This window comes from Plecotus auritus (genome assembly GCF_963455305.1).
Source record: "Plecotus auritus genome assembly, chromosome: 1".
NCBI lineage: Eukaryota > Metazoa > Chordata > Mammalia > Chiroptera > Vespertilionidae > Plecotus > Plecotus auritus.
In genome coordinates, this window is record NC_137770.1 from 247,172,192 (window position 1) to 247,198,792 (window position 26,601).

Here is a 26,601-nt window from a genome sequence, read left to right on the forward strand (position 1 = left end):
GCCCAGCGGAGACGAGCACAGCGCTGTCAGCTCAGCCCCTCGGGTTCTGCTGCACAGGCGACCGCCTCCTCCCTAGCAGGGGCTCCGTGACTCTCAGACCTGGGGGTTCCCTGTGATACTCACCACCCGGCCCCCCGGCGACTCTACCGCCCGGCCCCCCGGCGACTCTACCGCCCGGCCCCCCGGCGACTCTACCGCCCAGCTCCCCGGCGCCTTACCGCCCGGCCCCCTGGCGACTCACCACCCGGGTTAGCTAGCGACGCTCACTCCCTGGGGCTCGCTGGTGACCATCACCCCCTGCACCAAGGGCCCAGGCCTTTGGATGCCCCGCACCCTGCAAGGGGCCTGCTGCCCGCACCTGAAGTCCGTCTCTGCGAGCGTCTCCAGCAGCTCCGTCCTCACCAGCCAGTAGGAGCTGCTCCTCAGGCTCAGCACGTCGGTGATCAGCTGCAGCCCCAGGTCGCTGTAGCTGCTGCTGCAGAGGCTCATGATGCAGTGCTGGAGAGCAAGGCCACGTGACGGCGTCAGAAGCTCCACACACGCGCGCACACTGGTCCACGTGCACCTCACGCGCGCACACTGGTCCACGTGCACCTCACGCGCGCACACTGGTCCACGTGCACATCACGTGCGCACACTGGTCCACGTGCACATCACTCGCACACTGGTCCACGTGCACATCACGTGCACACACTGGTCCACGTGCACATCACTCGCACACTGGTCCACGTGCACATCACGTGCACACACTGGTCCACGTGCACATCACGTGCACACACTGGTCCACGTGCACATCACTCGCACACTGGTCCACGTGCACATCACGTGCACACACTGGTCCACGTGCACATCACTCGCACACTGGTCCACGTGCACATCACTCGCACACTGGTCCACGTGCACCTCACTCGCACACTGGTCCACGTGCACATCACTCGCACACTGGTCCACGTGCACATCACGTGCACACACTGGTCCACGTGCACCTCACTCGCACACTGGTCCACGTGCACATCACGTGCACACACTGGTCCACGTGCACATCACGTGCACACACTGGTCCACGTGCACATCACGTGCACACACTGGTCCACGTGCACATCATGTGCACACACTGGTCCACGTGCACATCACTCGCACACTGGTCCACGTGCACCTCACTCGCACACTGGTCCACGTGCACATCACGTGCACACACTGGTCCACGTGCACATCACTCGCACACTGGTCCACGTGCACATCACATGCACACACTGGTCCACGTGCACCTCACTTGCACACACTGGTCAATGTGCACATCTCACACACACTGGTCCACGTGCACATCATGCACACACTGGTCCACGTACACATCACATGCACACACTGGTCCACATGCACCTCACACACACTGGTCCACATTCACCTCACACATCTGGTCCACGTGCGCATCATGTGCACACACTGGTCCACGTGCACCTCACTTGCACACACTGGTCCACGTGCACATCACTCGCACACTGGTCCACGTGCACATCACGTGCACACACTGGTCCACGTGCACATCACGTGCACACACTGGTCCACGTGCACATCTCGCACACACTGGTCCACGTGCACATCACGTGCACACACTGGTCCACGTGCACCTCACTTGCACACACTGGTCAATGTGCACATCTCACACACACTGGTCCACGTGCACATCATGCACACACTGGTCCACGTACACATCACATGCACACACTGGTCCACATGCACCTCACACACACTGGTCCACATTCACCTCACACATCTGGTCCACGTGCGCATCATGTGCACACACTGGTTCACGTGCACCTCACACACACTGGTCCACGTGCACATCACTCGCGCACACTGGTCCACGTGCACATCACGTGCACACACTGGTCCATGTGCTCAGAGACGTTTGCAGTACATGCTCTACCTCAGCAAACTTGAGTTTCAAAGTGTGTCCCTGTCATATAACTTAGTTCTCCTTTTCCTCCATTTCTGCCTCGGTCACGGCCTCTCCTCCCAGACACCCATGCCATGAACATTCGTCAGCAGTGAGAGGGAGTGGCACCCTCACCCGCCACTTCTAACACATCTGAGACCCAGGGCCAGCCCGCCCCTCGCCCTTCCTGATGTCACTGCGTGCCTCACAGCGCGGCCGGTGACTGGCCGGGCGATTATGAACCAGGTGGACATGAAGGCTGCACAGCTGCCAGGCAAAGGACGGGCCCGCCACTGTCACACACAGGTGACCAACGGCCTCCAAGCCCCACTCTAACTCTGTGTGTCCTATGGCCTCATGGAGTTGTCATTTTTAATTCAACAGGTTTGACGCTTACGTTAGCAAGACCTATTTCTAAATACACTCTTTAGAAAAGGTGTATTTCAAACCAGCTAACCCCGTGAGGATATCCTGAGAATCGAAACTTTTTAAAAAGTCCGTTAAACCGTAAGTTTACCGGCAATGGTTTGCTCCTAAAGCAAAGTGATGGATACACAGACGTTTATTCTTGTTGGCAGCGTTGCGTGTCTGGACACGTGCGATCTGAACTGTGCTAACGGGAAGGTTCCCAGCACGCGAAGGGAGGTTCGCGGCGCTCACCCGCACAGCTGTGCACGCCAACTTGCAAGTAACAGACGACTCATCCTTCAGCGTTTTCTGCAGCAAAGGAACGCAGTCCACCAGAGAAAACGTGTTTCCTGAACAGAGCAAGCCACAAACGCCTTCGTGTGAACTTGAACTTGGCAATGACCCCAGAGGGCAACCCTCAGAAACTGCCGCTACCTGTGAGCGCGCGAACGGAGCCCAGCCAGTCCCCGACCTGGAGGCGGGACCTGCCGAGGACGGCGCAGACGAGCGTCCCGCAGAGGATGGCCGTGGCCCCGCGGACCTGCGGGTCTCCGTGATCGATGTAGCTGAGGACGTCCGAGATGTACTGCTCCTCTGTGGGGACAAATGCCGGCCGCGGTCAAGTCCACTTGAACCTCCCAGGAAAGGAAACAAGGGGTGGGCGGTCCCATCCAAAAAGGCGGGACTGGTAACACGCGGGGCGTTCAGGCTTGAAAACTCGAGATTCAAGGTGGCAGTCAACACAACAGGTTATAATTCCAGGTGGTCAGCCACTGAGCAAAACTCCAATTTTCACTTCACGAAAGGTTAGGAGAACGCAAACTAGAACAGGCACCTCACGTGAATTCAAAAGCACAGGTCTGAGGCCACGCCGAAGGGAAGGGAAGGGAAGGCGAGGGGAGGACTCAGAAGTGCATCGCTGCCCCACGCCCGCCGTCACCAGGCAAGGGTCGGAGCGCGCTCCCGGGACGGATCGCCGGGCTCGGCCGCTCTCGGCCCCCACGTGTGAGTGTGAACATCCGCTCAGCGGGACTGTGCTGTGAACTTAATCACACACAAATCCGCGCTTTCCGTAAAACCTACGGCGTCAGCGGGACCTTATGTCCCCAGAACTCTGTGCTGTGTGCATCCCTGCTAAACACGGCGGCCAGGCCCGACACCGCCGTCAGCGCGTGCTTTAGGGAGAGCCGCCCAGGCCGAGGCCAGTTAGCGCAGGAGACCCGCTGTCCTCCTCCTCCGACAGGCAGGACGGGCGCAGGTCTCCCAGGGAAGGCGGGCGCGGGCGCGCGATGGAGGGGCTGCGTACCGGGGTGCTCGGCGGCGTCCAGGGGGACTCTGTACAGCTTGCTGAAGAAGGACTCCGGGTGAAGGGCCACCGCGGCGCCGACACAGCTGAGCGCCAGCGCCTTCACGCTCACACGCACGTCCCTGTCCGGAACCAACGCTGCGAAGGAACCACCTGGGTGTCACCTCCAGCTTCAAAGCAGCAAACATCAGTTTCCAAAAGAGCAGGACTAGACCCGCTGGAGCAGCTGCCCCGCCCCCCTCCCCCCCCCCCCCCCCCCCGCCCCGGCGATCAGTGACCCACGCTCACGCTCACCCAGCCTCGCTCACCGCCAGGCCCGACGGTGGCACCAGGAGCTGAAACCTAGGCATTCCCCTCGTCTCTGCACCCGGCCCCCCCTTACCATTTCTCTCCCCCGTGAGCAAGAACGAAGCAGCTAGGAGGCGGACGCAATGGGTGAGGGGCGCAGCGTCGCCATCGCCAGGCTGGCCGATGTCCCCTTGGACGCGGCAGGGCTGGAACAGAGACCGACACTCGCTGGTCCGATGACGGGGATGCCCACCATCGCCCACCAGCGGCGCGGCAGCAGGCGGTGCTGGGCACACGGGTGCCGCCTCTTTGCCCACGTGCACACGGGCCTCACAGGCCACGGTGAGAGGCAGGCACCATCAGGGCCGCGGGGGCTGCGGCAGGGCCGACGCAGCGTACAGAGGGCGCGGGCAGGGGCCGCCGGGGAAGCACAGCACCAGCGAGGCACACGGCGGCCCTGGAGCTGGGAAAAGCCGGGGCTCCACGGGAGGACCTGTGTGGGGACCTAGAGCGACGACGGGGCTGCACGGGGCACTGAGCGCCGCTGTGGGCTGAGCACTTGCCCTCAGGCATTTACAGCTACCCGGGAGGGGAGGCAGTTCCCCAGAAAACCACGTTAGAATTTCCACTGGCCCAGCCGTCCCACCGGGAATGAAACCGGGGCCCCGAAGAGACACCGGCACCCCCTGACCACGCACCGCCATCCACAGCGGCCACATGTGGAAGGAGCCCCGTGGCCTTATGGATGGAGACAAACAAAACGTGGCCACACACAGCATGGAACGTCAGGCCACGTTTAACGGGCAGGAAATGCGACCCCTGCTACAACACGGGTGGCCTTGAGGAAGTGATGCTCAGTGCCGTGAGGGAGGGAGTCCCACAGAAGGGCAATACTGCAGGGTCCCACTTAGGTGAGGCCCCTGGGGCGTCAATCCAGGGAGCGCACGCTGAGGAGGGAGGCTGGGGCTGAGCAGGGAGGCTGGGGCTGAGGAGGGAGGCTGGGGCTGAGGAGGGAGGCTGGGGCTGAGGAGGGAGGCTGGGGCTGAGCAGGGAGGCTGGGGCTGAGGAGGGAGGCTGGGGCTGAGGAGGGAGGCTGGGGCTGAGGAGGGAGGCCGGGGCTGAGGAGGGAGGCTGGGCTGAGGAGGGAGGCTGGGGCAGAGGAAGGAGGCTGAGGAGGGAGGCTGGGGCTGAGGAGGGAGGCTGGGGCAGAGGAAGGAGGCTGAGGAGGGAGGCTGGGGCTGAGGAGGGAGGCTGGGGCTGAGGAGGGAGGCTGGGGCAGAGGAAGGAGGCTGAGGAGGGAGGCTGGGGCTGAGGAGGGAGGCTGGGGCTGAGGAGGGAGGCCGGGGCTGAGGAGGGAGGCTGGGGCTGAGGAGGGAGGCTGGGGCTGAGGAGGGAGGCTGGGGCAGAGGAAGGAGGCTGAGGAGGGAGGCCGGGGCTGAGGAGGGAGGCTGGGGCTGAGGAGGGAGGCTGGGGCTGCAGTGTCGGGGACAGAGCTCCCGTCTGGGAAGGTGCGGAAGCCGGAGACGGAGGTGGTGGCGGTCATCAACGAGAACGCCTCTGATGGCACTGAACGGGCAAGTCTGAAGCTGCGGGTGTTCTACCTCAACAAACCAACCCACACTGACTCACAGGACCCTGCCCGGCCCTGCGGCGGCCAAGCGAATGGTCCCTGAAGGCAGCGAGGCGGACAGGCTAGTGGGGGGGGCTCCGGGGAGGAGGCCCCGGCGGTTCCCCAGGACGGGCGGGAGCGGGGTGGGGGGGAGCACGTGACAAACAGCCCAGGGACCACTCTCCTGAGCCCGAGCCTCTCACCTTGTCCTGATCCCCTGGGTCGGCAGCGTCCTCTCGGGACACAGCCCTGTCCACACCGCTGTCCGAGGGCTGCCTGCTGTGGCCCATGCTTTTCAGTAAATGTGCCTGCTGAAGGGCTTCCAAAGCACAGCATCAGGGTCAGTGACAGCCTCCCGTGACACACGCACACGCAGAGTCCGCATGAACGGAGGCGTTAGGTCAAGGAAAAGGGCGATGGCCCCTCGACGTCCCTCCTCACCCACAACCCAGCAAACAGACACTCAGGGGTTTCTTCCCGGGCGCGAAGACAAACGAAGATGGTGGGGCCGCCCCAGCACACGCCGGAGCCCACATACCTGCGGACGCGGCTGTGAAGGCGGCGGAGTCCTCGGGAAGGCCCACGGGCTCCTCCTCCTCCTCCTCCTCTTCCTCCTCCTCCGGTGTTGCCCCGAGCTGCATCCCCGGGTCCTGGCTGTCGGCGCCGTCTAACACCTGCCGGTGCAAAGGGGCTGTGAGGCTCTGAACTGCCGTCCCCGAGGGACAAGCCCTGACTCCGAGGGCAAAGGCGAAAACCACCGGTGATGGGCCGGCCTGCAGCCAGAGGCCGTCCTCAGCGCTCAGATGCCTGCGCCCCAACGGTCCAAGCCCGCAGATCACGTCCCACTACGCTATAGGAAGCTGTAACTCTAGAAATTCCAGCCTAGAAATCTCTGTTTTTCAAGTTTTTACCCGAGGAGGAGATTTTTACCCCACTGACTTTTTTTTTTTTTTTTTCGAGAGAGAGGGTGAAAGGGAAGGGGGGGAGAGAGAGAGAGAGAGAGATGTGAGAGAGATTTTAGCAGAGTCCAGATCACCAACCAATCTAACTCTGCCCTCAACCCACACAAGACGCGGGGCCACTCGGCAGCGCAGGTCTCAGAAGGGGTCTGGAGCTGAGCCGGTGCCTCTGCACTGTCTGTGGGTCGGACGGGACGAGGGTCCAGGTCTGTGCCCCCGGGGGAGCCCCTATGCAGACCCCAGGAGCGCCCGCCCCACTTACGATTTCGGAACTGTCTGAAGGGGTCACGGCGGAGTCGGGCCCCTCGGTGGTGGTCTGAGAGCTGTCGCTGAGCGGGGAGGAGGCCTGGGTCCCATCGTTCAGGTCCATGGCCGGGTCGGACGGGACCGCGCTGATCTGGCTGGAGCTGTGGCTTAAGATACCCTCCTCGTCCCCGTCGGTGGCGGCACTCTCCAAGTCGCAGCCGGTCAGATCCACCGAGTCCGGCTGTAGCGTGTGCTGTGAGCGGGGCTGCTCGGTGATGATGTCGTGACCCGTGGAGTCAGCCGCGGAGCTGACAGAGCCCGGAGTGGAGACCCCGGAAGAGGCAGCCAGCTCCCCACAGATCTCGCCCTTGACTGAGGCTGCAGACAAAGGGCCAGGAAAAACATCCGCTAGGGATCAAACGTTTGCAAATACCCTCAAGTTCACTGTCCCTGTTTTAACAGCAAAAATCCTTAAATACAGTGAAAATATGAACTAGGATCTTTCAAAAGCAGGACAACAGTGCATCCTTTAAACATGATCTTTCACCATGTTACCACGTCCTATTGAAGAGGTCGGTCAGCCCTGGCCGGTGTGGCGCAGTGGATAGAGCGTCAGCCTGCGGACTGAAGGGTCCCAGGTTCGATTCTGGTCAAGGGCATACGCCCGGGTTGTGGGCTTGGTCCCCAGTAGGGGACATGCAAGAGGCAGCCGATCCATGATTCTCTCTCATCATGGATGTTTCTCTCTCTCTCTCCCTCTTCCTTCCTCTCTGAAATCAATAAATATGTATTTTTTTTAAATATATGTTTAAAGAGGTCGGTTCAGCAGCAGACACCTGTGACATCTGCAGTGTTCCCACAGGTGTTCACTGCAGCTCAGCTGCAGCAGCAGCGCCGCCACTTCAAGTCCTCCGCAGCCGCTGGGCCTTGCGGGGAGTGCGGGCGGCTCCCGCAGCCGCTGGGCCTTGCGGGGAGTGCGGGCGGCTCCCGCAGCTGGGCAGAGCCACGCTCACAGCCGCCCGCCCGGCACTCGGGGCAAGCCGTGCTCAGAAGCAAGGGCGGTAAATCCACCATCGCTTCAAGGTGGCCTTTCCCCTCCCCAGCCCCTGTTCAGGACCCCTACGCCGCTCCTCCTCCTGCAGCACAAACGTGCACGTTTTCCTCGTCTGCGTTCTGACTCCCAGGAAAACCACAAGCCCACGTGAACCACCACACGAAGCTCTCACCACCTGCCAGCAGCGGCCGCTCCTGGAAGCCGGGGGGCAGAGAGCACTTGAGCTGTGTTATTACAGCTGCAATGTCACTTTAACTTTGTTTTTGTAATTAGAACACTGATTTCTATTTTGTAAAATAAATGAATACATAATCACCACTGGGATGATTCAGATTTTCCTTCCCAAATAAGTTTCCTAAAAACATTCTTTCAAATGAATTCTACAACCCAAACCACTCTCATTTAATCCCATTGCTAGTATCTTAGTCAATGCTCATCTTTAAGAGGTGAATAAAGACTCTCATTACGTAACTGTCTGTGAACAAATGTAGAATTCTTCTTAAATTATCTGTGGACAATTTCTAATCCCTTTCCCCCTCACTACCAGGCAGTTCACTTCCACCCACCGCCTCCTCCTCAAAAGGACGTGCGCTCCGGAGAATGACCCTAACTTAAAGCAGGAAAACAGCCAGTATCTGAGGCGAGGAGACACACACGTTTCCAAGCGAGCACTATAAACGAGGCCTGAATGCTCCCCCACGAGCAGCTGGCTTCACACTGCCCCGGAGCGGGGGGCACACTGCCCCGGAGCGGGGGGCACACTGCCCCGGAGCAGGGGGGCGGGGGGGGGAGGAGGGAGGTGGCCCCACGTCACCCCGAGAGCTACCTGCGAAGGCCGGGCTGCTGCCCTCCGACCGGGACTCGGAGTCCTCCTCCCAGGCCGCCGCTTCCCCGAGGAGCACCTTCCCTAGGAGAGAGCGCGCCGTGAGCGGGGGAGGCCGGGAAGCGCAGCCGCACCCGTGCTGCTGGTCTGGAGTGGAGGACGCTCTGCCTGGAGCTGACACAGAGCCAGGGGCCCGGGGGCTCTGAGGGCATCAGCAGGCCCACACGGAAAGCGGGGAGCAGGCTGCTCAGCACCGGACAAATACTCACTGGCCGATGTGACAGTCAACGTCAATCACTCATCACTATGTAACCTAGAAACAGCAATAATGGCCAGGACCATTCTGTCCGCCTGGGGATGTTCCTGGCATCTCCAATGGCGGGTCACGTGAAACTGCCATTCCCAGAGGCCTTTTATTTTATTACCTCTTCATCTGCTGGATTCTAAGGTTAATCTTAACTCAAGCACCGTACAACCTGGGAGGCTGAAATAGTATTTCATCTTTTGCAAAGTTCAAAAACTACATTTTACAGTTTATAGTTTTCAGACTATATATTCCTATAAAAAGAACACAAAAGTTTTAATGTGACGTAACTGGACTCCTTAAATCTCACGGTTACATTACACATCAATGTCATCAAATGGCAGTGACTGACCGTCACTGGCAACGTGGAATCTCACTGCTCTTCAAAGAACAGGGCACAGGTGTGACCACCTCCCCAGCGAACACTCAGGTGACACAAAAGGCAGTGAAAGCACCCGAAGGAAACCCCAAGTGGCGGTGAGCGGGACAGCGAGGCGGCTGACCTGGCAATGGCCCTCTGCCCCAGGCCAGGGCTGTCCCCGGAGAAAGCCAGCAGGTCCGCTCAGGTGCTGAAGCCTCTGTCCCTGGAGCGGTGGCTGCACATCTGTCCCCAGGAGCCCGCCCCAAGGGCAGCCAGGGCCCCTGCCGGGCACACACCCCAGCCTCACGGGGCCCTGCCTCCAAAACAACCCTACCTGTCCCTCTCATGTATCGCAGGTCTCATTTGAAAAAAGAATTCTGAGGCTGCAACAGAGACTACAGCCCTGACTGAGAAAACAGCATGGAACGAAGACCCTGGGAAGCAGAGCCTGCGGGCCTGCCCCGGTCCTGGCGGAGACAACCAGCCAACCAGCCACTCGTCCAGGGCCTCGGTGCCTTCCCACCAGCCCTCCCACCCTGGGGGAGCAGGGAGCAGGAGACCCGCTGTCCCTCCCACCCTCGGGGGAGCAGGGAGCCGGAGACCCGCCCGCAGCACAGGAACTGCCGCAGGCCCCAGGAGAGCGACTACCTCCCCGGGGGCCAGAAGCACCTTCGAGCTCACCCAAACCTCAAAGCCCCAGAGTGTCCCACACGGCGCGGCCCATCGGAGCCTCCGCGCCCGTCTAGGAAATGCCTCAGCTTAGCCACCCTACGTCTACAGACAGTCCTCGGTCACGGCGGACTCCACGGACGTCGTTTCGTGGTCACGTCGCCATCTCCCATTTATTTATAAAAAAAGTTCCATCATCTCGACGTCTGTACGTAGGCGCTTTATGTTTTTTGTTATTTATTTGCCACAAGTCAAGGTCAGGAACTGTTCTCTCTCTTTTAATTTCTTTTCTGTGTCACGTCATTACTGCTGTGTCTGTGCTCCATGTGAGTGACACAGGAGCTCGTGGAGGTGGGTTCCGACTCACGGCGAAAATCGCGTTACGTCGCCGTAGGAGCGGACCGCCCACGGAACCCCAGGACCTGCTGTGCTCCGGTAAAGATGGCATTCAACTGCCAATAACATTACGCATCGGGCTCTCAAACACACACAAACTCACGACACAAAGAATTAGCATGTGGTAAGCCAACTACACCTCAATTTAAAGAAAAGGAGTTATTCTTTTCAGATTTCAAAATAAAAACGGGCTGCAGTTACTTCCTATAGAAATCTAGACTGGAAAAGAAAGCAAATGCTGTTGCAAAGTGATAACAGGTACCCAAACTGTCAGATTTTATTAGACACACTTTGACCTAATAAAAATAATTCATTGTATCAGGACACTTGGGCCTGTAAAAGCCAAATATGGCTGGAATACCCCAGGCCCAAATGAACTAATGAGCCAACCATTATTTCTGACTCATCTTAAACAAACTGACCGGGGAGACGGGTTACCTTAGTAAACACAACGCACTGTGCGCAGCAGCAGCAGCAGCAGCAGCAGCAGCAGCAGACAAGGCAGGCCGCCAGCTGGGGAAGGAATCTGACTGGAGGCAGCCACACCCTTAGCTCAGGACCCACAGGCGCAGGGCTGCACAGGAACCTGGGCCTTCCCAGGAAGCTCTGCCCAGCCCCGGCCCAAAGGCGGCGAGTTCCTGACAGCAATTCCGAAGGGGCAGCATGGAAGCGCCCTGCCAGGCCCGACCCAGCAGCATGCACCCACAGGCAAGGCATCAGGAAACAGGAACTCAGCCAGGCCCAGACTGGCTTCTGAAATAATCACCTCTTTGTTTTCTTGAAAGGACAGGGCTGCAGGAAGACCCCCCTCCGGCTGTAAATCACAAAAGAACGACAGATGAAAGTAAGGCAGCGAGCGGTTGGAATTCAGAAGGAATTCAAATATTTTCAGAAAGCTTGATTCAACTTTAAAGCCAGAGAACATACGAACGTATTTCCAAAAGGCAGTGCGCTTTTACTCTGACATGAAAACTACATCACCACTCAAACATACATACAGCTCAGGCCTACAATGTCAGGAGTGCATATACAGTGCGCTTAAAAGCCAAATTAAAACCACCAGAAACCTCCGATTATTTGGTCAACGAATAACCAAGTACAAATTCTCGTTAGGAACCACCATTGGGAATGAGTATTTCGGCGATTATTTGTAATGCGCAGAGAAAAGGTTCTTCAGTGCAAGGACAGGGAACAGGCACATTTCTGCTCCTGGCACGTGCACGCACACACATGCGCACACACGCGCACACACATTGCACTAAATGGACCGCACACCACAAGACGGAGGAGAGGCGGGAGAGATGGAAACCCCCCAGGAGCTGCGACCCAAGGCTCCTGTCTACCCAGCTCCTAGGGGCGTCTCCATGTCAGGCAGGGCCACTGCTGCAGGAAAATCAGGGGCGGGGGCGGGGGCAGCAGCACCGGGTGGCTCGGGCCCTCCCCAGAACAAGGACCGTGGGAGCAGGCAGCAGGCGAGGAGAGCTTCTCTGAAGTCGGTGAGGGCAGCAAACAGACCCGAGGGCAGCAGAAACAAGGGCCCTGGAGGACCCAGGGGCCCATCCCTGGCAAAGCGACAGACGACAGGCCCTGGGTCTGCCCGCGGCAGGCTCACTCGCAGACAGACAGGTGCCACCTGGAGGCAGCCACACCCAGAGCGACCCATCCTCACCTCCCCTTCCCACCCATCAGCTCCCCTGCAGAGTCATCACCGCCTTGGCCCAGACTCAACGGGGGCGGGGGGGGGGTGTGTGTCTGGGGGGGGTGTGTGTCTGGGGGGGGGTGAGCGTTCCTGCAGCCCCGGCTTAGCACTCACCTATCAGCTCCACGATGCTCCCGCTGCGGCTTCGGCTGCCGGGCTCCTGGCTGGGCGCGCTGAGCTGCGCCAGGCCGCCCGGCGTGGTCAGGGCGCGCAGCAGCTCGGGGGGCGGGGTCCGGAGGAGCTGCTGCAGGAGCTCCAGCGCCCCGGTCACCACGTTGTGGTCCGGGTGCTGCGCGTAATGCAGGGTCAGCTCGTAAACCTGGAGGCGGAAGACGGGGCGGCTGTCATGGAGTTCCCACGGGCACGGGCGTCCCCTCCTGTTTCTGCCGGCTTACGCGGGAAAACGTGCGCCTTCGTTCCTGCCCCTAAAACTCTGTCGCTTCTACCAGTGAGATCAGCAGCTTCCGGTGGCCTTCTAAATTCCCTCGAGACTTTCCACTACGGTACGCGTTCCTTAGGGGAGCGGAGCGCGTGCCCAGAGGCAGAGGCAGCTGGCGAAGGTCTCCGCCTCCCGGCTGGCCAGGGATGGCGAGGACGCTCCGTGGGCACTGAGGCGTGACTGACACATTTCCGAAGCAAGGACCTCAGTCAGGAGTGCCACCGAGAAAGAGCTGACGAGACCCGTGAAGGCCTCTCGTCAGATTCTGCCAGTGCTTCCAGCACGGCCCGTCAGTTACGTGGACGTGACACGTTTACTCTCCCGGGGAGCGGCCCAGTGACGCGGGAGCGCCCCGTTAGTCCGGGTTCCGGATGAACTAGTAACTCCGTGGTAGGGTGTGATTCCCGGCAGACTTACACCGCACACTTACTCGCCGTTCATCTGAAGCTCAAAATGAACCGGCACTCTCTCTGTTTGCTGAGTTGGGCAGCCCTCCCTTTAACGTCGCAAAAGTAAAACATGTTTCAAAAAGACAGAGCCAGCACAAGAGGGCACAGAACCAAGAGCTCCAGGGCAGGGACCCCCGTGGCTTGCTCTGGTTCTCCTGGGCCCTCCATCGCTCTGGGTCGCAGGTCTGCAAACTGCAGTCCTCAGGCAACCCGCCCGCCACCTCCCCGCACGTGGTCTTGGCGGACACGCCACGCCTGCGCGTCTGCTGCCTCCGTGCTCGGCCGTCAGGGAGCAGCTGGCCCGTCACAGAGAAGGCGTGCGCCCTGCACGAGGGGATCTACCGCCTGTGGACGAACTGCCTCGGAAAGTGAGGACTAGGCCGCCACTGCCCCCCCCGCCTGCCCTCCCGAATGCTGTCAGCGACATCACTGCTTCACAGGATTAGGGCTCACAACGTGTCACTATTTAAACCATGTGCTTTGCCCAGCAGCTCAGACAAAACCCGAATTTATCGTGTGTACAGACACAGGACGCGAGGGGCCTCGATCGATGTTTACAGCACAGACAAACACGTGTCCTGGCCTGGTCAGGAACAGGGCCACGGCGCCGTGCCCGGCCGGGCTAGGAGGGTCTATGTGCTACGCTGTAACCTTAGCAGAGTCACCGGCATTTCCCTCTGAGGCCCAGGGCTGGGGGCCGTGACCTCGGACCTGAACCAGGGGGTCCGGCTGCGGAGCCCGTGCTCTGAACCTCGGCTGTGCTGCTCCCCTTCCCCGTGAGCGACTCGCGGGGTGTCAGTCATGGCTGTGTCTGCCCTAGAGTGAACCAGGGCTCCTACCTGCACCAGCTGCTCTGTCGAGGGGGAGACTTCCATTTCCTTTCGTGTCACCCCAAAGCTGCCTTTCAGGCTGGTGTCCTGGACCTGCTGCTGCAGCAAGGGCACCAAGTACCGCAGGGTGAGCAGCGCTCCAAGGACCAGCAGGGAGGGGTGCTCGCCCTCGACGGGAACCAGCAGCCCTGGAAGGCAGCACAGCTCTGCATCTGGCTCCTGGGGGCTCTGGACGCTCTGGCTGCAGGGGCCCCGCAGAGCCCTCTCTGAGCTGCGGGGCCGACAGCGATGCACAGACGTCGCCGGGAAAGCATACTGTGCATCGCATGCCGGGCGAGGTCGGGGCCTTCCAAGGGAGACCCAGCACCGTGGCTGAGCAAGCAAGGCCTCCACACCGAGTTCGCTGCATCGGAGCGCCGGGCGTCCTCACACAAAGGTCCGCATGTGCCTGCGCTTGCCGGTGTGGACCTCAGTGACACGTGTGCGGGGGAGGCCGTGGGCAGCCGCACCGGGCAGAGAACCGCAGGGCCAGAGGGGCTCCCTGCACTCAGAGCCACCACGCCGGCTGGGAAGGCTGGCCGCACGAGGGCTGGGCCCGGGAAGGCGCTGGGGTGGCACGCGGGCCTGTCCCCTGCCCTGCTGGCTGGCCGGCCGTGGGCGCCCACGCTTCTGCAGAGGAACAGCCTTTCCCACCCCTCACCCGACCCACCGCGGGCTCACAGCCGCCCCGACCGAGCTCCCATTTCCCAGTCAGCAGGGCCCCAGGGTCTGCCCACTGGCCGAGGGACGGCCTGATCTCAACGGTCTGTCTCTTGCAGAGGCCGGAGACCACCCCCCCCGGGGCGCCGCCAGGCCCGTGTCTCACCTAGGAGCACGCTGAGCAGCCAGCTGTAGAAGTACTGCGTCCTCCGCGAGTGCTGGCAGACGCTCACCACGCAGCCCGCCGCCGTGCGCCGTGTGGTGGGGGAGGGGGACTTCAGGTTCGTGATGAAGGCCTTCAGCAGGACCTGTGGCCACGCGCACCGTGGAGAGGAGGACGGCCCCTGAGGCGCTGTGCAGTCCATGAAGCCTCACTGGCTCCAAATGCTCGCAGGGCCCAGTCATCAACAACCCGAGACTCTCCGGCTGGGAGAAGCCGGTCGGGGAACTGCAGGGCAGCGCACGGGACAGTCTGCTCCCGCCGCGCAGAGCGCAGCGGAGACCGGGCAAGTGGGAGCCTTCGCTCTGGAGAAGCTGCCCCCGCGGTGTTTGAGGACGGGGTCAGGGAATGACACGGTGCGACATAGATGCAGTAAAAGAAATTGACACCTCAGGGGCCAGAGAGAAAGGAGCGTAGCCAGCGACAGCCACGCCCGGCCTCCCAGGCGGCTCGGACACGTGCTGCCTGTGACGGTCACTACGAGGCGCCTTGGGCCTGGAGCGCGGACAAGCAGGCTGCCCTGTGCGGCACACGCTCACTCTGTGCGAGAAATCGGGGAGCTGGGCGCCCCTGGACCCGGAACAACCCCGATGAGCTTCCGGGCAGCGTGAGGAGACCCCCTTCGCCCCCCCGCACACCAAGCTCATCTTCCCGGAGCGGCGCCCTCTAAGCCCGCGAGGATGCACCGGCCCCTACTCCACTCCTCACCCACAACAACAGTAAGGGGGCAGGAGCAGGAGGCAGCCCCTCGGGCGCCTCAAAGAGTCTGATGGAAATCATGGGCTTGCCAGGCCCCGGTTGGGTGGGGGGGCGGTTGAAGTGTCGTCCCAGTGCACCAAGGTCGCGCGTCCCATCCCCAGGCGGGGCACATTCAAGGCTCAACCAATGAATGCATACATGGGTGGGGCAACAAATGGATGTTTCTCTCTCTCTCCCTCCCTGTCTCTATAAACCAATAAATAAAAACTAAAAAATAAATAAATTAGAAGTACTTTCAAATGACTGTCCCAAAGCCCCAACTCCCCACCAGACCCATTCACAGGTTTGTGAGTCGAGGTAAGAATCATACCTTAATTTCATTGTCGTTTGCAAAATTGCCAAGCGAAGCCATAATTTTGGGGATGGCTGCAGCCAAGGTCTCCTGAACAGACTCCTCCGGTCTCTTGCTTATCCGAGTCAGGCAGGGCAGGAGGTTTACCAAGTAAGGCCTGCACAGGAGGAAGGGACCTGAATTACTCTACCAGGTCTACTTTAGTAAGACAAACAACCAGTTTAGTGCCTGTTGGAGAAAAACCTGTTTTTATAGCAAAACAGAACTCACTGGAAGGGGGACAAACCTCAGCTAAAGGAGGGTGAACTGCACAGGAAGTTCAAATGTTGGCAGACGCTCACCCTCCACTTCCCCCACAACCAGAGGACTCTCCAAAGCACATTTAAAAATTATGTGCAGCCCAGCCGTGTGGCTCAGGGGTAGAGCGTCAACCTAGGAACCAGGAGGTCACGGTTCGATTCCCTGTCAGGGCACACGCCCAGGTCGTGGGCTCGATCCCCAGTGTGGGGTGTGCAGGAGGCAGCGATCCATGGTTCTCTCTCATCATTGATGTTTTTCTCTCTCTCTCCCTCTCTGAAGTAAATTAAAAAAAATTTTTTTAATAAAATAAATTTTAAAAATTATTTGCAGCCCTGGCTGGTTTGGCTTAGTGGATAGAGCTCCGGCCTGCGGATTGAGGGGTCCCAGGTTCAATTCCCATCAAGGGCACATGCCCAGGTTGCGGGCTGGATCCCCAGTGGGGGTCATGCAGGAGGCAGCCAATCAATGATTCTCTCTCATCATTGATGTTTCTATCTCTTTCTCTCTTCCTTCCTCTCTGAAATCAATAAAAATACATTAAAAAAATTATTTGCAGTAAACGGTAAGTTATTATAACACTCGTATTTTAAATTAGGAAATAAGAGGTGACGTAAGGAACACCACGTTGGGAGGTGCAGGAAGGTGTGGGGGATCCATGGCGATACCAGGAGCCTTCACTTGGGGTGGACACACAGTAGTGTACAGACGATGAGCGGGGGACCTAACTGTGCACCTGAAACTGTATGACTTTGTTAACTGGTGTCACACCAATAAACTCAATAAAAAAGACTGAATTTTCTGAAAAACACAAACTCTCCTAAGGCAGCTCTCTGCAACTGCACAGCTTGCACCAAGCCTCTGCTCCGATGGGTGGGGCGGCTCTACCCCTTCCCCAGAGCACCGGACCGTCCCGCCTTGGGAGAGTCCCGCCTCCCCGTGCAACCAGCCGCTGAAGCCCCCCACCCCACTACAGGGCTCAAGCCACACTTCTTCAGTAAAGGCTGCCTTTTCTAGCATGAAGGGAAGGCCGCTTAAATCAACCTAAGACAGAGACGAGGGAAAGAGGCTAAGGAGTGAGAACGAAGCTTTCTGGAAGAGCATTACCAAAAGGGTTAGTGCTCAGGCTAAACAGCCTCAGAGATAAGACCTGGCTCCAGAGAAAGCTGCTGCCATGCTGAGGGACGGGGGGTCACAGGCTGGACAAGCCAGGACCTCAGGACCCCGCCAACCTTGGGGAACTCGGCAGCGCCCTCTGGTGCAGGGACAGGCTTCAAGCCGTCTGCAGCCAGGACCACCTCCGGGAGGCTGGGCCACATGCTAAGGAGATAACTGTTTCGCGGAGACCCCAGGGGAAAACAAACCAGCCATCAAGAGGAAGAGAAATCTGGCTTTTGAAGAAGTAAAATCAGGCCAATTGTCTGGGGTGACGGGGCCTGGGGCAGCTCTCCCTGGGCTGGTGAGAAGTCTCTGGGGGATGAGCCACACGTGCGAGAGAGGAAACCACTCGATCCAGTCCTATCTTAAGGTCACGGTGGTTGCTGTGTGGAGAATGTAACCAGTTTTTCAAAAATAACAGTAAAAGCCAACGGTTATATAAAGAGACATTTCCTAGTACTGTATCTCTGTTAGAGGCAAACGCACTGGAATCAATCACTGCTTCACATTCACAGTGAGGGCCCGGGCCACGCCCCCTTCCTCAGGGGCGTTTTGCAGTTGAGGAGATGAAGGTGGAGTTAAGAGCTGTGGTCCTTCCTTGTTTTTTAAGACGGAGCTGTTCCATATCAGAACTATCCGCAGGTGAACGCCCACAATTTAGTGCCCACGTCGGTAACCCATGCCCTGGGCAGGCATACAGTCCCATAACTCCTACGGTGAGCACTGGGTTGGACTTGACCTCCAACCACTGGCATACATTCCCTTAACTCCTACGGTGAGCACTGGGCTGGACTTGACCTCCAACCACTGGCATACATTCCCTTAACTCCTACGGTGAGCACTGGGCTGGACTTGACCTCCAACCACTGGCATACAGTCCCGTAACTCCTACAGTGAGCACTGGGCTGGACTTGACCTCCAACCACTGGCATACATTCCCTTAACTCCTACGGTGAGCACTGGGCTGGACTTGACCTCCAACCACTGGCATACAGTCCCGTAACTCCTACAGTGAGCACTGGGCTGGACTTGACCTCCAACCACTGGCATACATTCCCTTAACTCCTACGGTGAGCACTGGGCTGGACTTGACCTCCAACCACAGGCATACAGTCCCGTAACTCCTACAGTGAGCACTGGGCTGGACTTGACCTCCAACCACTGGCATACAGTCCCGTAACTCCTACAGTGAGCACTGGGCTGGACTTGACCTCCAACCACAGGCATACAGTCCCGTAACTCCTACAGTGAGCACTGGGCTGGACTTGACCTCCAACCACTTGCCAAGTCCCTTTTCCGCAGGTGCCGTGTGCGGACAGGACACTGTTGTCAGCACAGGACGGGGGAGACCTGCTGTCCGGGGCGCCCACCTCCTACGGGCCGTGGGGGAGGGGAGGCAGCGATGAACAAGCACACAGATGGCGTGTGCAGGAACGCTTCTGAGAGCGGTAAGAGCCGTGAGGAAAAACCAGGGCACATCAGCCACAACACAGCGCACAGGGACGAGCTCAGGAAGCGACGCTGGAGCTCAGACGTAAAGAACGCACAGGAGCTGGCCTCCACCGAGACAACGGGCTGCCGGCGACGCCGAGCACGCAACGCACCTGCATTTCTGAGGCCGGACCAGGTGCGCCAGCTCGGCGAACCTCCACAGGGCAGCGCGCAGGCTCCGGGGAGCGCCGTTCTGCGTGGATTTAACGAGAGGAGTTACATGTTAGGGTCACGGACACTAGTCACCAAGAGGACGTCACATAACAGAAGCGTTTTTTCATGGTTAACTGCTATTCTTAGAGAAAAGGCCATGTGAATATTTACTTTAGAAATTTTAAGGTCCAGTGAATTTAACTGTCACGATATAAAGGTTAAGTCACCACTTTAAATACCCAACTCATCTAATAGACAACGAAGAGAGAAGGAAGTAAAGTTATGTCTGCTACAGCAAACAGCGCTTCCTCCTAACGCGTTTACGCGTGAGGTGCGGGATGGCCGAGCTGCGGGCGGGAGCAGGGCGCACCTTCTTGATCTCCTTGTACAGCTCGAGCTGCAGCCTCGGCAGGTTGGAGTCCATCAGCGCCTGCAACACAACAGACGCGGCTCAGGCCGACAGCCCGCAGCAGCTCCGAGGCAGCCGAGAGGCAGCCTGCACCCCAGTCGGGCAAGGCAAACGCTAACAGCGACTAAACGAGGAACCTATCCAGTGGTTCCCTTGGCTGAAAACGGAAGCGAATTTAACTTTTATCTCAATCCAATACTACGGAATAGCACAGCTAAATGGCAGGTGGTTCAATTCATTCCAAAGCTCTTTTCTGAAACCCTGACCAGGCAGCGAGGGCAGACCACCCCGAAAGGTCTGTCTTCGCCCACGTGCGCTCTGCCAGGTGGTCAACATTCATCAGCAAGGCCTGAGCCAGGGAGCCGGGGCGGGGCACCCGCAAGGTCAGAGCCTCGCTCTGCCATGGGTCACACGCCCGCTCCCGTGCAGACCCCGCGTCCTCCTGAAGGTCTGGCCCTCCCTTGATGTCCGGGTGCGCCCAGCCTGTGGCCCAGGGACCCTCTGAGCCCGCAGCCAGCTGGGAGCCACAGGCCCTCCCGGCCAGGGCCCGCTCGCCCTCCCACGGCCCGCCTCCTCCCACACGCCCCGTTCTCGCCCTCGGCCCTGGCCCCGGCTCCCAGGCAGGCCTCCCTCGGCACAGGCTTCTCGTCCGGAATAAGCACTCCTCTGACCGGTCAGCAGTCTGCCAGAGCCCCTCCTCCTCCCCACATAAAGCACAAAGCCCTCGGGCTGACCTCAGCGCCCCCAGGCTGGGAGGCACACACCGAGGCACCCTCCTCTGTGAGCCTGCGAGGCTTCCTGGCACTAGAGGCCGGCCGGCCGGCCCCACGGTGTCAGAGGCCGAGTCTCCTGGCTCACCCACCCCCACCCCCAGGAAGCCCCTCTACCCCGGCAGCGACCACCCGGCGGGACTCGCGGTCTGCACCGGGCACTGAGTGACTTCGGCCACGCCGCCTCACACGGGACTGGACGTGGCTTGAGGGCAGAGCACGGGGCCAGGTTATCGGGTCCCCAGAGCACTTTCCTACATAAACGAAGAGCGAAATGCGCCCCATCTTCCCGGCAAGGCCCCATGACAAGGACCCTGCGGAGAAGGAGCGGAGGCATCGGCTCCTGACCCAACGTGCGCAATGGCTTTGGAGAAAGTGCCAACACCTCTGCCGGAGCCCCTGCCTCCTGCTGGCGAGTCCCCGGGGGGAACCACAGGGGGAGCCATGTCTCAGTCTGGACAGCGCGAACTCCACCCGGATGGGTTGGGGCCGGGGCCGGGGCCGCGGACGCAGAGGAGGGCCGGAGGCGGCGCAGGGCCGTTTCCGTGCACTGAGAATGACGGAAGAAGGGTGCTGGGCCGTGGCAGCAGGAACAGAAAAGGCGGCAGCAGACTCCAGCTCTGTGGCCTTGGCTCAAACTCCACATCAGGAGGCCATCCCGGGAGAAGACAGGTCCCCTTCTCTCTCCTTGCCGCCCTGCCACCCAGTGGCTTCCGCTTTCTGGCTCACCTCCTGTCCTGGGACCCCTCCCTGCCCAGCTAACCTGCTGTCAAGTCACAGCCTGCCCTGCAAGCAGTACTGCCCCCCCGCTCCCCCCCACCCCGCGCAGACCCCAGGGGGCAGAGGGGGGCCGAAGGAAGGGGCTGGAGACACCGAGCAGGATTCCGGGGCCCTGTGTTCTCCATGGGGTTCGCCCCGAAGCGCACCCAGGAGTCGCCCTCAGCACCCGCCCGCCCACACCCTGCAGTGGGGCCACAGTCCCGCGGGTGCAGCAAGACACCAGCAGACAGGCAGGCAGACGCCGCCCCCCGCCTGCAGCCAGTGCGGACGGACAGCCGGACAGCCGGACAGCCGGGGCTGCGCCTCTCCAAACAAACGGCCGCCGGCCACACCCAGCTCGGGGAACGCGTCCCCGGGGCCTCTCTTAACTCATGGAAGGAATTTACTGGGCGGCCCGGGTGGGTGAAAGTCCGCAGGCGGCGGCGGCGGCACAGTCTGCCTCGGGGCGTGCTGGCCGGGCTCCCACCTTGATGACCTTGTTGAGGCACTCGTCAGCCACCATCCTCACGTCCGCCTCGGCGTCGTCGCTGCACAGCAGGAACAGCTCCATGGCGATGCCCAGCAGCTTCTGAAACTCCGGGGAATTTCTGAGTGAACAGGAGAGAGCGCGTCACGGCCGAGAAGGGCCCAAGAAGCCACGGCCATCACACGCCACGCGGCGTCTGGCGTCCTGCCCGGGACGCTGGAGCACCAAACGAAGGCCGATGTCTGCGCGTGGACTCCCACCGGGGAGCACGGACCAGCGACGCTAGCGGCTACGATGGGGACCCGGGTGTGGGCACTGGAAACTCGTGCTGGCTCTGTAATTCCTCTGTGAATCTGAAGCTATTCTAAACTTTTAAAGTTTATTTACAAAAAAAAAGGGCTGTATTCGCAAAACAAATCTCATTTTTTAAGGTTTTAATTTAAACGTTTTTGAAAGACTCTGCTTTTTGTGTATTTTAACTCCATTTTTTAAAAAGACACTGCTTGAGCCCGGCTGGCCAGTTTGGCTCAGTGGGTAGAGCATCCGCCTTTGGACCAGAGGAAGCGAACCCGGTCAAGGGCACGGACCTCGGCGGCAGGCTTCCTCCCTGGCCCGGGCCCCGGTCAGAGCTCCTGCAGGAGGCAACCAATGGATGTGCTTCTCTCACATCGGTGTTTCTCTCAGTCTTTCCCTCCCTCCCCCTCTCCCCAAATAAAACTCAATGGGAAAATGTCCTCGGGTGAGGATTACACAAAACACACACACAAAACACACAAGTGACCCTGCTTGGAACACTTGAACCCGGACAGACATCTGCTCTGTGCCACAGGCTGCCCTGACTTGCAGCATTCCTCTCCCTAACCCTCACCCGAGAGCATGCTTAGGGAAGGGAGGGGAGGCGTGGGAGGGGAGAGAGAAAGAGCGAGAGAGGGAGGGAGAGAGCGAGGGGGGGGAGACATCGTGTGAGGAACATCAGTGGGCTGTCTTGCACAGGTGCCCAGCCTGGGATGGGACCCTCAGTCCAGGTGGGCGCCCTGACCGGGAACTGAACCGGCGACCTTCCAGGGACAGACCCTCAGCCCCCCGAGCCACAGTCCTGGAGCCACAGTCCTGACCCGAGGCAGCGCACCTGTAGCTCTTCACTCCCTCTGGGCCTTCTTCCCACGAGACCCGTGTCCACGGGCCGGCTGTCCGGGCCCGGCCACACTCTCACACTGAACTCCGCCATGTCTGAGTGACTTCGACACGTTAACCGAGAGCCTGCGGCTGTCGAGTCCAGCAGGCCAAACACAGCCAGAGCGAGCTGCGGTGACGGCCACGGACACGAACCCGGTGTCCCAGCGCTGGGAAGCGCAGCACGCCCACAGGACGGCCCTCAACAATGGCGCCGTGCCCCACAGCCAAGTCGGCTGCCGGCTCAGGGTCTCATCTCAACCCCGTGTGCTCAGAAATGGAGTCCCCCCACTCTCCCTCACGATCCCCACCGACGGTCAGGGAGCCCAGCAGAAAGCTAAGGGACCACTCAGCGACGGTCAGCAGACAGAGCAGGACACCAAGCCTGCCCCGGGGAGCATCCGCCTCACCCACGTGCAGTGCAGCGTGAGGAGCAGAGGAGGGAGGGGAGCAGAGGAGGGAGGGAGCAGAGGAGGGAGGGGAGCAGAGGAGGGAGGGGAGCAGAGGAGGGAGGGAGCAGAGGAGGGAGGGAGCAGAGGAGGGAGGGGAGCAGAGGAGGGAGGGGAGCAGAGGAGGGAGGGAGCAGAGGAGGGAGGGGAGCAGAGGAGGGAGGGAGCAGAGGAGGGAGGGGAGCAGAGGAGGGAGGGAGCAGAGGAGGGAGGGAGCAGAGGAGGGAGGGGAGCAGAGGAGGGAGGGGAGCAGAGGAGGGAGGGAGCAGAGAAGGGAGGGAGCAGAGGAGGGAGGGAGCAGAGGAGGGAGGGAGCAGAGGAGGGAGGGAGCAGAGGAGGGAGGGGAGCAGAGGAGAGAGGGAGCAGAGGAGGGAGGGAGCAGAGGAGGGAGGGGAGCAGAGGAGGGAGGGAGCAGAGGAGGGAGGGAGCAGAGGAGGGAGGGAGCAGAGGAGGGAGGGAGCAGAGGAGGGAGGGAGCAGAGGAGGGAGGGAGCAGAGGAGGGAGGGGAGCAGAGGAGGGAGGGGAGCAGAGGAGGGAGGGAGCAGAGGAGGGAGGGAGCAGAGGAGGGAGGGGAGCGGAGGAGGGAGGGAGCGGAGGAGGGAGGGAGCGGAGGAGGGAGGGAGCAGAGCAGGGAGGGGAGCGGAGGAGGGAGGGGAGCAGAGGAGGGAGGGGAGCAGAGGAGGGAGGGAGCAGAGGAGGGAGGGAGCAGAGGAGGGAGGGGAGCAGAGGAGGGAGGGAGCAGAGGAGGGAGGGAGCAGAGAAGGGAGGGGAGCAGAGGAGGGAGGGAGCAGAGGAGGGAGGGAGCAGAGGAGGGAGGGGAGCAGAGGAGGGAGGGAGCAGAGGAGGGAGGGGAGCAGAGGAGGGAGGGAGCAGAGGAGGGAGGGAGCAGAGGAGGGAGGGGAGCAGAGGAGAGAGGGAGCAGAGGAGGGAGGGGAGCAGAGGAGGGAGGGAGCAGAGGAGGGAGTAAGCAGAGCAGGGAGGGCCCAGGCGCAGGCCAGCATCAAGCCCTGCTCAGAGCCGTGCTGTCCACTGACCGTGTGAGCTGTGCGACGGTTAGGCTTTCTAAGAGACACCACAGAAACCAGGAGAAACAGGGAAAATTATCTTCATGCTACATTTCACTTAACCCCGTGGTCGGCAAACTGCGGCTCTCTGGCCCCTTGAGTGTGGCTCTTCCACAAAATACCACGGCCTGGGTGAGTCTATGTTGAAGAAGTGGCGTTAGAAGAAGTTTAAGTTTAAAAAATTTGGCTCTCCAAAGAAATTTCAATCGTTGTGCTGTTGATATCTGGCTCTGTGGACGGATGAGTTTGCTGACCACTGACTTAACCCAATGTCTCAAAAATACTAATTCAACATGCCATGAATAAAATATATCAGGATCCTTTTTACACCTCAAATCCATCTCCTTAATCCAGCAGCCACGGCTCTGCCTCGGGGGGCGGGGGGGGGGGGGCCTCTCCTGTCCTGGCAGGGAACTCCCTGGGGCCGTTTCCTGGGGCTCCCGAGGATTCCCACGTTCCCGGATTGCTGTTCTTCTAACACCAATGTCTCGAAAACCACTGTTACTAATACTTGATCCACATCAATCGCTTTAGGCAGGAAGGTAAATCCTGTCCATTGACTTACCTTAGCCAGAAGCAAAAATCCTTCTTAATTTTTTACCTTAATTTTTAGTATTGTTAATATCTTTTCTGGTCATAAATATCTGTAAATCATCTTGTATAAAGTTAACTAGCATTCCTTTCTATAAATGCATCTTAATTTTTCAACTCCCCTATTGGTAAGCATTGAGCTTATCTTTAATTTTCTAACGGGATGAACAAACTGCCCTAGACCAGTGGTTGGCAATCTGCGGCTCGCGAGCCACATGCGGCTCTTTGGCCCCTTGAGTTTTTAGCAAAGGCCAGCTTAGGAGTAACCTAATTAAGTTAATAACAATGTACCTACCTATATAGCTTAAGTTTAAAAAATGTGGCTCTCAGAAGAAACTTCAATCGTTGTCCTGTAGATATTTGGCTCTGCTGACTAAGGAGCTTGCCGGCCACTGCCCTAGACCAATGTCATTACCCACCTGCCTAAGGATCAGACCGGAAGTGGAACTACGTCAGCACAGACGACAGCTTAAAGCACTGCATTTGCCAACCGCCTTTCGGGAAGATGGTATCGCCGTGACAGAGCGCTGAGTAGGGTTAGTGTTGGCCAGCCTGACAAGGGAACGTGCTCTTCCAGGAAAGTGCCAAGCCCAAGGACAGCTGTGGTCAACACCGAGCCGCTGTGTGAGCGGTCCCCCCAAACTGTCAGGCTGGGGACTGACGCCTACGGCCTGGTGACGGCACTCCGCAAAGGCCGCGCAGTGGCCAGGGCTGAGGGTGAGCGGGCACACAGCTCCCGCGGCGGTGGGTGGGGCTGGCACCGCGGCTCCCGCAGGGGCTCCTGGGAACTGACCACCAGGAGCGGCGGGAGCTGGAGCAGGAACGCAGCCCAAGAGGAGGCAGGCGAAACGGGAAGGCAGGAAGGACGAGGGCCCTCAGCCGTGGAGGGTCAGCAGGAGTGCTTCCCTCAGATAGCGGGCAGCATGGCCCCGCCTGGCGGGTGTGCCCAGTGGTTGGCACATCAGCCCCGGACACAGGGGTTGTGGGGTCGATCCCAGTCAACAGCATGTACCTGGCCCTACCCGGTGTGGCTCGGAGGATAGAGCGTCGGCCTGCGGACCGAAGGGTCCCAGGTTCGATTCCGGTCAGGGCATAAGCCTGGTTTGCAGGCTGGATCCCCAGTGTGGGGCGTGCAGGAGGCAGCTGATCGATGTTTCTCTCTCATCACTGATGTTTCTCTCTCTCCCCCTTCCTCTCTGAAATCAATAAAAATAAAAAGAGCACCTACCTGGGTTGCAGGTTCAATCTCAGCCCCAGTTGGGGTGAATGTAGGAAGCAACCGGTCAATGTGTCTCCCTCACATCGATGTTTGTCTCTCTCTCCCCCTCCCTTCCACTCTCTCTAAAAAAATCAATGGGAAATATATCCTCAGGTGAGGATTAATAACAACAACAAAAACAGCTTACACAATGAAAATATAAACATTTTTCTAAAAACAGGAAACGTATTTCTGTACAGCTGTACAATGTCTGTGTTTTAAGCTGCGTGTTACCACAAAAGAGCAGCCCGCACCACTGGAGTCTCGCACCCTGAGGGCTACCCAGGGCAGCCCAGCGCCAGAGCGAGGCAAGGGTCTGATCACTGGACAGGCACGTGTTGTTCCGATGGCTAAAATAATGTAAAATACCAAGAGAAGATGATCTTTAAATGATCAGTGACTGAGTGCCATTAACCATAAACATGCTGCTCACACAGGCCAGCTATACAAAGGGGGCAGCGCTGGCCGGTTTGCTCAGTGGGTAGAGCGTCAACCACGGACTGCAGGGTTCGATCCCTGGTCAAGGGCACGGCCCTGATGGTAGGCTCGATCCCTGGCGCTGGGAGGCAATCAATCGATGTGTCTCTCTCACAGAAATGTCTCTCTCTCTCTGTCTCTCCCCCGCCCTTCCACTCTCTCTTAGAAAAATAAATGCAGCCCTAGCTGGTTTGGCTCAGTGCACAGAGCATCGGCCTGCGGACTAAAGGGTCCCGGGTTCGATTCCAGTCAAGGGCACATGCCGGGGTTTCGGACTCAATGCCCAGTAGGGGACGTGCAGGAGGCAGCTGGTCAGTGA

The 26,601-nt window shown here is 59.5% G+C and overlaps 1 protein-coding gene across 3 annotated transcripts in view; it reads right to left on the bottom strand.

The window, feature by feature from the left end:
• Positions 1-26,601, bottom strand: part of HTT (huntingtin) — a 110,389-nt gene that overhangs the window by 62,520 nt on the left and 21,268 nt on the right. For 2 of the 3 annotated variants that reach the window (XM_080681146.1, XM_080681144.1), the window contains exons 3-19: positions 21,271-21,391; positions 19,216-19,275; positions 18,806-18,885; positions 15,765-15,903; positions 14,642-14,783; positions 13,786-13,964; positions 12,173-12,377; positions 11,126-11,173; positions 8,633-8,713; positions 6,769-7,130; positions 6,086-6,221; positions 5,751-5,866; positions 4,033-4,144; positions 3,651-3,788; positions 2,780-2,938; positions 2,597-2,694; positions 359-498 (exon numbers count right to left, since the gene is read on the bottom strand). In XM_080681146.1, the coding sequence (XP_080537272.1) occupies positions 359-498; positions 2,597-2,694; positions 2,780-2,938; positions 3,651-3,788; positions 4,033-4,144; positions 5,751-5,866; positions 6,086-6,221; positions 6,769-7,130; positions 8,633-8,713; positions 11,126-11,173; positions 12,173-12,377; positions 13,786-13,964; positions 14,642-14,783; positions 15,765-15,903; positions 18,806-18,885; positions 19,216-19,275; positions 21,271-21,354 (2,279 nt within the window). In that variant the 5' untranslated portion in view covers positions 21,355-21,391. The remainder of the gene's footprint in view (positions 1-358; positions 499-2,596; positions 2,695-2,779; positions 2,939-3,650; positions 3,789-4,032; positions 4,145-5,750; positions 5,867-6,085; positions 6,222-6,768; positions 7,131-8,632; positions 8,714-11,125; positions 11,174-12,172; positions 12,378-13,785; positions 13,965-14,641; positions 14,784-15,764; positions 15,904-18,805; positions 18,886-19,215; positions 19,276-21,270; positions 21,392-26,601) is intronic. The other variant, XM_080681145.1, reaches the window with a different exon arrangement.